The sequence below is a fragment of the Microtus oregoni genome, unplaced genomic scaffold, assembly GCF_018167655.1.
Source record: "Microtus oregoni isolate MIOR12 unplaced genomic scaffold, Mior012 000006F_ref0000085, whole genome shotgun sequence".
Taxonomy (NCBI): Eukaryota; Metazoa; Chordata; class Mammalia; order Rodentia; family Cricetidae; genus Microtus; species Microtus oregoni.
Genome location: NW_024543065.1, coordinates 56,608,163 through 56,618,906, shown reverse-complemented (window position 1 = coordinate 56,618,906; position 10,744 = coordinate 56,608,163). Strand labels below are relative to the sequence as shown.

Genomic DNA, 10,744 nt, shown 5'->3' with positions numbered 1-10,744 from the left:
ATAAAAGGATCAAAATAATTGGCTGCCTATATGGCTCTGTGGGTAAAGATGCCAGCCACCAGGCCAGAGAGCCTGAGTTGGGTCCCTGGGGTGTACAGAGTGGGAAGAACTGGTTCCTTCAAGCTCCTCTGAGCTCTACGTGCTTGCTGCGGTGAACATGCACCTCCACCAAGCACAGAAAGCATGCGTGCTCATGGGCATGCACACGCACACATACACACATATACACCACACACACACATACACACCACACACACACACACACACCACACACGTACACACACACACACACACACACACACACACACACACACACACACACACACACATACGCAGCAGAGGCAGGTGAACGCAGCTGAGGCCAGGCTGACCTACACAGTGAGTTCCAGGCTAGCTAGGGCTACATAGTGAGACCATGTCTCAAAACAGCAATAACAACAGAACAAAGCATAAAAAAGACCACAACAAAGAAAAAAATATGAACCAGTTTAGGTAAAATAATCAATTTATTACAGTGCAGTTGGCAGGCATATATTGCCAGTATATTATTCTCTCACTGTTTGAGAAAATGATAAATAACTTTAAATATTACACAATTACAGAGGTCCCTGAGGATCAGGGCTGGGGCTCTAGGCCCTTCCTCATTGTTTGGGGGGACAATCTGTGGGCAGATACCCCCTTCAATGAGAAGATCTGGGTGTAGCCATGTGCGCCTGGGTTCACACGGGAGTTGGAATTTTGCTAGCTGTTAAGTTCAGACACGAGCGGAGGGCATCAGTGAAGGGACAACGAAAGTCCCTGAGGCAGAAACAGAGGGACAAGGAGGCAATGCTGGGGATGCTTCTTGGTTGGTAGAATATACACTTGGCTTGCACTAAGCCCCTGCTCGCCCCAGCACCGCACCAGCCTGGGAGGTCCTGGTGCATACCTGCACTCCCAGCACTGATTGACAAGGACAGGAGGCTAACGTCATCCTTGGTTTTCATCTGGGATACCCGAGACCCTGCCTCAGAAAAGGGCTGGGGATCAGTACTGAGGACAGGGCAGAGAGAGACTGAACCGAAACAGAGCAGCTTGTGACCTCCTTGAGACGAGCATGCGCCTAGCACCCCGCTCTACCCAAGCAGACTGAAACAGAGGCAGCTTGTGACCTCCTTGAGACGAGCATGCGCCCGGCACCCCCCGCTCTACAAGCAGCAGCAGTGGGCAGAGCTGATGGAGGACTCCAGTGTTCGAGACTCTGAGCGTGGCCAAGCAGGAGCCCCCACTGATCCCAGAGTGACATGTGCCAGGAAGGTTTGAGCGCTTGATTCGTGAAGGATTCCAGTCAGCAGCCCCAGCTCCTGGAAGGCACAGTCAGGCTGTCTTGTCAAAATGGTGGTGGCCTTTGACTAGGACTGACAGACTTGTACAATCACGCTGGAGTTGGTCACTCTGGCCCCATAGTGGCCAGCCCAGAACTGTGTGTCCTGGCCCCAGTGTTCGAAAGACACAAAACGGACACCCCTCCTGATGTTGGAGAACACATGGCTGACCTGGAGGCAGAAGGAGACAATCAGTCTGTGTCACAGTCCTGGCCACAGCGCTTTCCCAGATGGCGGCCATGTCACTGCCTAGTCCTCTTCTTCTGAAATCTTGCCATGCTCTCATTAACAGGTGGAATCTAAGGGTAGGTGTGTGACAAGCCCCTGTCATCATGGGTGACTGAGGCAGGAGGATGGAAAGTTAGAGGATGGCCTAGGCTGCACAGTGGGGTCCTGGACAGTTGGGTTATATAGCAAGAAACAGTAACAAAAAGAAACAAACAAAAACCCAACCAAATAAAAGAGGTTTTATCAGCAAGAACGTGGCAGAAATTCTAGGTGTGGCTGTGCACATCGGCCATTATTCCCAGCATTTGAGATACGGGAGGAGCACAAGGCTAGCCTCAGCTACATAGTGAGTTTGAGGCCAGCCTGGGCTACATAAGGCCATGTCTCAAAAAGAGAGTTACAGAAGTGACCTTGAGTGGGCTTATTGAGTGACCTCCCAAATAGATCAGAACAGGCCAAGTGCCTGAAGCTTATGTCTCCTGGCCCCCTAACCGCCATAGAAGAAGTCTGCCTGCCCTGGGGCAGCCATGATGTGAGGAGTCTCAGTGTAAACTGGCCCAGAGATCTCATGGAGGGGATTCTTCACATCATGGCTGCCCCAGGCCTGCAGACTGCTGGTTGTCATGGTCACCCACCGCCACCAGCCGGCTCTTCAGCTCATGTCACGGTCTGAGAGCTATTGTTGGGCCAAGAGACACTTCAGCCAGACCTGCCCAGCCCAGCTTTCTCCACGTCCTGCCAGGGCAGGGCTAGGGAAATGGTTCCGTTGATAAAGGGCCTGGTACACAAGCATAAGGGATCTGAGTTCAGATCCCCAGCACCCACGTCCATGCTGGCTGTGCTGGCATTAGCTATGATTCTAGTGCCGGGGGTAGACAGGCGGCTCCAGCTTGTCAGCCAGTCAGCTAGCCAATCAATGAACTCCTCGTTCAGTGAGTGATAGTGTCTCAAAAACTAAGGTGGAGGATTCTAGAAAGACATATGACATCCATCTCTCTGCCTTCCACATATCAAGGACACAGACAGGCATAGCCACCCCCCCCCACACACACACACTAAAACACAAAGACGAGAGACTGTAAAATGACTGCAACTGGTCATGCAGCTCCAACTGTCGCGATGGGACCATCCCAGTCCCCACCACCCCTTTCCCCACCCAGTGAGCGGCTCGTCTTTGGGCAGAGGCTCACCTGCAGGTAGATATTGTTGTTCCATTGTTCAATGGGGTCTGGCACAGCCGAGAACTTATCTAGGACGTTCTGGTGAGCATCAAGAAGCTTAACAAGGAGACGATACCTACAGCCACTGTCGTGTCGAGCTCCCCACCTGTGGGAAGGGGAGGTCTGAATGTGTCACCTCTTTTTGGGGTAGCTGGCCTCCCTGTGGGTACAAATTAAGTTCCTCAAAGGGGTCTTTGGGGGCTGGCAAGACGGCTAAATCAGGAAAGTGCTTGCCACAGGGGGCTGAGGACCTGGGTTTGAACCCCAGAAATCATGGAAGAGCTGGGTGTTAAACCAGGCGGTGGTGTTGCGTGCCCTTAATCCCAGCATTTGCCTTTAATCCCAGCACTTGGGAGGCAGAGGCAGGCAGATTTTCAAGTATAAGGCTAGCCTGGTTTACACAGCAAGTTTCAAGATAGCCAGGGCTACATGGAGAAACCCTGTCATGAACCCCCTCCCCCCCACCAAAAAAAGCCGGGTGTTGCCAGATATGTTGGCACACAGATTTAAACTCTCTGGATGCAGAAGTAAGTGGATCTCTGTGAGTTTGAGGCCAGCCTGGCCTACAGAGAACTCCAGGTCAGCCAGGGGTACATAGGGAGACCCTGTCTCAGAAGAAAAAAAAAAGCCGAAAAGCTAGAAAGAGTGATCTAAGCTTCTAACCCCAGCGTAGGACAGGCAGAGGCAGGTGGACCACTCTTAAGGAATGCTACTAGGCTGGCCTCTCCCCTCCACCAAAGGCACACATATGGAATCTGCTCTGAGTCCAGATCTTATGAGATGCGCCTGCTGACTTAGGCGAGTAATTCCAGTTGTTACTGAGGCTAAGACCAGCCTGGGCACCTTGGTGAGACTGCGCCTCAAAATTAAACTAAAAAAGAGACCTGGTACACATGGCTTAGTGTTGGAGGCGTCTCCTGGCACGCACGAGGCCCTGGGTTGTGTCTTTGTTGGAGACTCCAGACCTACCAAACAGTCCACCAGACAGGATAAAGGTTAGTCCTGCCATGGCTAGGCGTGGGTGAGAGCTGCCACCTTAGAAAGATCCATAAGGCAATTTAGAGCTGCCTGTGAATGTCACTTCACTCAGGGGCTGTGGTTAACCACGTGGGCAAGCAGTCAATTGGTCAGGCATTCCATGAAGCACCAATAAAAATTGTGTACAGGGAGTTGGCCCTGTTCCAGGCATCTTGAGACACAGGATTATCAGGCTGGTAACACTTGACCCCTGGGAAAGAGGCCATGTGATCAGGGCTCCACAAGGGTACCCACACTTTCACACTTACAAGGCCCTAGCTGTGTTTCATGTGAACTCATTTTATTTCAGGTCTTTTTGGTTGTTGTTATTTATTTATTAGACAAGGTGTTGTTATTTAGCCTATGCTGGTCTTAAGTTCACCTGTGCCACCCTGGGATTGACCACGGTCCTTTTGCTTCATTGTCCCAACTACTGGGATTACAAGAGTGTGCCATGGGACCCCAGGGTTTAGCGAATGACTCTTGCTGTTCCCAGACTCACCAGTCAGAGACCGCAATCTCCACACCGCCACTGTCCAGCAGCTCTGGCCACAGACCCTTCTCCTCCAGGTCCACGACCTGCTTCTTGCGACACCAACTAGGAAGGGGGAGAGAGAGATCATGAGAACAGGCAGGCCTTTCTCAATGAGGGCTCTGGCCCTTGGGGTATGGGGCTTCTACCTGAAGGAAGTCACGAAGCAGGTCTGCGAGGGGGCTCCAGGCACAGGCTTCATGTTCTTCTCCACCACCCAGCCATCCCCGCCATGCTGCACCATCCACTTGCGCAGGCCTTCTGTAAAGTAAAGCAGAACCAGGGAAACTGAGGCATTAGGACTGGTGTCAAATTCAAGCGCCCCCCATCAGTCACAGTCTGAAATGGATTAAGAATTCATGACTGCACAAGCTTGGCCTATGACTACCTGTGCTGTGACCCTTGAGTTGAGCCCTTTCGTACACACTACAATAATTTTAAGAAGTTAAAAATGTATGTCTGTGTACCATGTATATGCTTGGTACCTCGGGAGCCCAAAACAGAGGCCAGAAGAGGAAGTGGGACCTCTCTTGGACTCCTGGAGTTACAAATGGTTGTGAGCCTCCAGGTGAGTGTTAAGAACTGAATTCAGGTCCTGCAGAGGGACAACCAGTACTCTTAACCGCCATCTGTCCAGCCCACAAATAACAACAACAAAACCTACTAAAAACATTCAAAGGTAGGAGTTGCCAGAGGACCTAAAATACATTCCCAGCTCCCAATTCCAGTGGAAATGTTTTTCTTTTGACCTCCAACAAGTACACATATACGTTAATAAAAATACATTTAATAAATGCAAAAGTCAAACAAAATATATTTATGTACCAATTTTAATTGCTCATCATTGGCTCCCAGGATAAGGAGTTCGCTCCCCTCCCAAGCTCCCTTATGGTTGGTCAGATCCTTCCAGTCACTCTAACTGGGTCAAGTGTGACCTCACTTCTAGCCCCTCCCTCTGCTTTCTTGCCCTACCTGTCCCTTAGGCCCCGCCCATTACATATCTTGTGACTCCGCCCTAGCCCCTTTCACTGGTACCCTTGTGGCTCACTCCTCCGCACCTCCTATAGGTTCTCTTGGGGCCCTGCCCTGCGTACTCCCCCACCTGGCCCACTGTGATCCCGCCCCCATCCTTTCCCATTGGTTCCCTTATGACCACGCCCTCACCCCATCCACAGTTATCCTGTGACTCCGCTCCTCATCCTATCCTTCGTGGAGCCGCCCTCTCATGCCCGCCCATCGATTATCTTGTGACTCCGCCCTTCATCACTTCCGGTGGATTCTCTCGTGGCCCCGCCCATTGGCTTCCTCGTGGCCCCGCCATTCACCTTGCGCAACGGTTCTCTCTTGGCCCCGCCCTAGCAGCACTTTCGGGTCTCCTCACCTTGACCGCAGGGGTTGCTGATGAGGTTACGTCCGAGCGGTCCTCGCAAGCAGAACTGAGCCAGCGGACAGGGCCTGTCTTCGCGGGCCGGGGGCAGGCAGCGGCGGGCTAGCGTCAACAGGGCGCGGCCGGCAGCGCTGCGGTCCCGGGCCAGCACCATGAGCCACAGGGCCTGGCCGTCCACCAGGGCACGCCAGGCACGGCACACCCGGCGACAGTGCAGCAGCAGTGCACGCGGGGGCACGTGGCTCAGCACCAGCAGGAGCAGCTCCGGGGGCAGACGGCTCAGGTCCAGCGTCTCCCGGGGATTGAGCTCCGGCGTGGGGACCCGGGCCCTGGAAGTCCAGGAACCCATGGTCCCCGCGCCCCGCCTGGTTGGGACTGCAGGAGAGGAGGGGGTCAGATGTCAGTGACCAGAAGCCTCCGCGACGCGCAGCTTCTGCTGCCCTGCTTTGCAGCCGCGCGCCCCGAGACGCCCCAAAGCCATCCGCTGCCTCCCACGTCCCCTCGCCGCCTCGCTGTCCCCAAGCCTACCCCCACCCCGCAGCTGCCGCCCCATCCGAGCCCGCTGACGCTCACCAGCACCCCTGCCAGCTCCCCTCCGCGGCCTGGAGGACCGCATAGCCCTAGCCCTGCTAACGCCGCCGTTGTTGCCAGGTGGGACCTCTCTGAGACTCGCCGGTCTCTCATTTCCTAAAGTCCCAGCCCTTCCAGACCCCACCTCCTTCCTGCTGAGGAACCGTGGGAATCCAACTGATGACACAGACTGTGCCGGGGCTCTGGGGTAGTTCTAGCGAGCCTGCAACAATCCTCCACTTGGAATGACCCTAAATCCGCAGTAGATGCCTGGCATCTGGCATCTGGCAATAACTATTATTTTGGCTAGGCTTCCTAGTGGGAGGCTCCACCCCTAAACGCCTTGAGCCAGTCACCTTTAATGTCAAACATAATCATTCGTGATTTACAGGAAAAGGCAGGCTTTAGAGGACGAAAATAACCCCCCCCCCCCAACCGAAAGCATCAGATAAAGTTTTCTGTTTCCCTTTGCCAAGTTAGTGCATCTCTGCCCTCACATCACAGGAGAGAACGCTGAGGCTCGCAGAGGCCAAGTGTCCTCGAGAAGTGACCGCCCAGCTAGTAGGTGCAGATGGTTTTTTTCCTTTGAGACAGTGTCTCGCTTTGTAGGCCTGGCTGGCCTGGAACTCACTGTGGCAAACTCACAGAGAGATCTGCCTGCCTCTGCTTCAGGAGTACTGGAACTAAAGGCATGTATGACCGGCTTTTTAAAAATTCCTTTTCATTTTTTTGTATTTGTATGGGTGTTTTGCCTGCAGTTACGTCTCTGCCACTTTTGTGCCTGGTGCCTGGGGAGGCTAGCGGGGACGTCATCGGGACACCCTGGACTTGGGTGCCTGTGAGCTCCTATGTGAATGCATAGAACCCAGCTCCTCTTGGAAGAACAGCCAAAGTCACCACGCCAGCCCTGGTTTGCAGCTGAGTCCCAGGTAGGGCCCATGCTGTCCTGGAGCTCACTTTGTAGCAGAGTGAGCGTTGACTCTGAACCTCTGCCTCTGGAAGGCTGGGGAGCTCGAGGCAAGCGCCCCAGACCCTGCTAGCAGAATCTCTTCTTCCCATCAGTCTATCAGCTCTGTGGAATGCAGATGTATGCAGATATATATGAGTCATGTGCTCCCTAGTGAATGTCAATAAATAAAACTGAACCTGGCTTCCTGCACACACTGAGCTTGCTTTGTGGAGGGAGAGGCATGACCAACAAAATAAGTAGACACAATAGACAGCCTGTGTGTCTGTGTGTGTGTTCATGGCAACATTGTTATGTCCAAAGTGGCCGTGCTGGTGACAATGTCCTAAACAGAAGATAACCAGGAGCCCCACTTAGACCACCAAGAGACTCCTTTAATCCTCCCAAAGGACAACTACCTTGTCAAGGGCTTCCAGTGCTCGGCCAACCCAAACAGCTTGTGCCACCTCAAAGGCTCCACCCTGCTGACCTCCAGGATACCAGTCTAGTTTTGTGGTCTCACTGTACCCCAAACACAAACTTGTGGAGGCCCCTGATGGCTTGTGGGAGCTGATTCTCTTCTCCATGCTTTTGTGGGACCTGGGGCTTGTACTCCGGTCTTTAGGCTTGGCAGCAAGCACCTTCACCCACCCATCTATTCCCACCAATCTTTGTGCGTCCATCGTCAAGAAACACTTTCCCCTTGAGACATTCAAAGGCATTTAAGAGAAGATCAGTGTATCGACCACTCAGTTTGAACAGCTAACCTCCTGCCAGGCTGTTTTTTTCTCTGCTTCCACCCACTCTTTCTCCTTGGGCTGTTTGAGGCAAAGGTCAGACATGAGACTTCCTGTTCATAACAATGCAGTACTTTTCATGCCATGTCCAGGGTGTAGGGAAGGCAACTTCATGGCCCAGCTGTGGTGGTGTACATCGGCAATGCCAACACTTTGGAGGTCGAAGCGTGAGGGTCAGAAGTTCAAATTCATCCACTGCTGTAAATATGTAATTCAAGGCCAGTTCAGGCTCCATGAAACCCCATCTTTAAAGAGCAGGTGGGTAGAGAGCTGGCTCAGGCGTTAAGAGCATGTACAGCTCTTGCAGAAGACTGCAGTTCAATTCCCAGCACCCATGTCCATCTCTAAGGGCTTAGAACTACCTGTGAGTCCAGCTCTTGGGGATCTGACGCCCTCTTTTGGCCTCTTCAGGCACTGCACTCACAAAACAAATTTTAGCTAGTTGTGATGACTCAGGGCTTTTTAATCCCAGAACTCAGGAGGCAGAAGCAAGTGGATCCCTATGAGTCTGAGGCCAGCCTGGTCTATAAAATGAGTTCCAGGGCAGCCAAGGCTACATAGTGAGATCCTATGTCAAAAGAAAAATCTTAAATTTTTTGTATAAAATAAAACAAATAGTAGCAAAGTGTAAACACTGGCCAGTTTCCCTTTCTAATTTCCCAGTTCTCTTCTCAGAAACAGTCCTTGTTACTTCTGCAATTATTTCCTGGGTTCTCTTCTGGAGAAAAGAAATATACAGAGTTGAGAACATAATGGGTAGAGCCGGGTATGGTGACTCACACCTGCAATCCCATCAGAGGATGAGGCAGGAGGATGTTGGCTTCAACCTTTCTGGAGCACATGAGAGTTTCAGGCCAACCTGGGCTACATAGTGTCTTTTTTAGAAAGATGAAATGAAACAAGAACCAAAACGAAGAGTGGGAAAAAAAGAAGCAGCAGCCTAGGGCCCTTTGGGAAATTTCCAGAACTTGGTGGGGAGTGTAGTTCGGGAATTCACACCCACAAAAGGTCTTGGCTAAATAGCTGACTCAGTTTCCCCTATTCCACGTCTCAGAGAGAATGTGTAGAAAGCCACCATCCTGACAGATCTAGTGTACAGATCTTCATTGGCTTTTATTTCCAACTCTAGAGCCCAGTGACACCTCACTCAACAATGCAGAGAGGATGTCCGAGGGGCTGAGCAGAGAGATGGAAGAGGCTGGGGAACGCAGCCAAGAGGACAGAAAACAGACCGGCGGGTTCACAATGGCTTTCCTTGGAATGAAAATGCAGAGGAGACTTCTGGCTCACACAGGCCTACTGGGGATCTGGCCTATGGTTCCTCACCAGATTTAAAGAAAGTGACTTTCAATTTGGTGTCTTGGAACCTTAGCCTTAGTGACCCATTTGGTTTGGCGCATAGAGCTTACTACAGAGCTCGGCCCAAACTAGCAGTCTCTCTCTCTCTTAAATTACTTCATTTTTTGAGTTCGAGACCAGCCTGGTCGACAAGAGCTAGTTCCAGGACAGGCTCCAAAACCACAGAGAAACCCTGCCTCGAAAAACCAAAACAAAAAAAAAATTACTTCATTTTTGAGGTTAATTAGTTAATTTGTTTGTTTTTGTTTTTTAAGACAGGGTTTCCCTATGGAGCCCTAGCTGTCCTGGAACTTGCTTTGTAGACCTGGTCTGGCTGGCCCTGAACTCAGAACTCAGAAATCGCCTGCCACTGCCTCCCACGTGCTGGGGTTTATTTTTTCTGTATGTTATGTTTTACCTGCATGTCTGTCCATGCACTGTGTGCATGCCTAGCACCTGCAGAGGCCAGAAGAGGGTGTTGGATCCCCTGGAACTGGAGTTTTAGACAGTTGTGAACTGCCATGTAGGTGCCGGAAATGGGAGAGTACTTGCCAGGCATGCAAGAAGGCCTGGGATCCTTCTCCAGCACCCCATGGGCGTGGTCGTGTGTGCCTGTAATCCCAGCTCTGGGGCGGTGGAGGCAGTGGGATCACAGGTTCAGGACTGTCCTTGGCTGGCTATGGAGGGAGTTCCAAGGCACATTGGGCTTCATGAGACCCTGTCTCAAAAACAAAACAAACCAGTACACAATTTAGTCAATTCAAAAACACTTCTCACTGTTTATTCTGGAGCCAAATTCGAGTGTCCCTGACTGGGGACACAGATTCAGATCCAGGCTTTGCATAAATGCGTGTTCTGATACCATGAGAGATCCGTGAAGTTTTTGTTTGTTTGTTGGATGGTTGGTTGACTTCTCTGTGTAGCCCTGGCTGTCCTGGAAATTGCTCTGTAAACCAGGCTGGCCTCAAACTCATCAAGATTCGCCTGGCTTTGTCTTGCCAGATCTTCCATGAAGTTTTATAAATGAGAACAAAAGAAGCTGGGCAGTGGCGGTACACACCTTTAATTCCAGCACTTGGGAGGCAGAGGCAGGTGGGTCTTTGTGAGTTCAAGTCCAACCTGGTCTACAGAGCTAGTTCCAGGACAGCTGGGGCTACACAGAGAAACCCTGTCTCGAAAAACTAAAAAAGCAGAGAACAAAGGAAACCATAAATCAAGACACCCCTAAAATATCTTGATGGATACATTAGGTAAGTAGAGTCCAGGAAAGTGAGTCTCAGTCACAGGCCTCAGGTGCTGCCCGACGTCTCGGCCTTTGGGTTAGTGGAAGCTAGTTTTACATCCC

At 51.6% G+C, this 10,744-nt stretch overlaps 1 protein-coding gene across 3 annotated transcripts; it reads right to left on the bottom strand.

Annotated features, from left to right (window-relative positions):
* Positions 1 to 500: 500 nt before the first annotated feature.
* Fbxo27 (F-box protein 27) lies at positions 501 to 6,591 on the bottom strand. 3 transcript variants are annotated; one of them, XM_041653241.1, is made up of 6 exons: positions 6,464 to 6,591; positions 5,743 to 6,123; positions 4,511 to 4,622; positions 4,332 to 4,427; positions 2,783 to 2,918; positions 501 to 1,535 (listed from the first exon to the last, which is right to left on the bottom strand). In XM_041653241.1, exons 2-6 carry the CDS (start codon positions 6,095 to 6,097, stop codon positions 1,392 to 1,394), a joined length of 843 nt encoding a protein of 280 aa, XP_041509175.1. In that variant the 5' UTR covers positions 6,098 to 6,123; positions 6,464 to 6,591; the 3' UTR covers positions 501 to 1,391. The 3 variants fall into 3 exon arrangements, with proteins under 3 accessions (XP_041509175.1, XP_041509174.1, XP_041509176.1); XM_041653240.1 differs by having other exon boundaries at positions 6,322 to 6,533; XM_041653242.1 differs by lacking the exon at positions 501 to 1,535 and adding an exon at positions 1,569 to 1,663 and having other exon boundaries at positions 6,322 to 6,537.
* Between the last annotated feature and the right edge of the window lie 4,153 nt (positions 6,592 to 10,744).

Bases quoted from the DNA above. Each gene is read 5' to 3' on its own strand.
- Fbxo27 (XM_041653240.1), bottom strand. From the start codon at position 6,364: ATGCGGTCCTCCAGGCCGCGGAGGGGAGCTGGCAGGGGTGCTG. The intron at 6,124-6,321 runs GTGAGCGTCAGC...CCTCTCCTGCAG, and splicing joins GGGAGCTGGCAGGGGTGCTG to TCCCAACCAGGCGGGGCGCG. The intron at 2,919-4,331 runs GTGAGTCTGGGA...CCCTTCCCACAG, and splicing joins GAGATTGCGGTCTCTGACTG to GTGGGGAGCTCGACACGACA.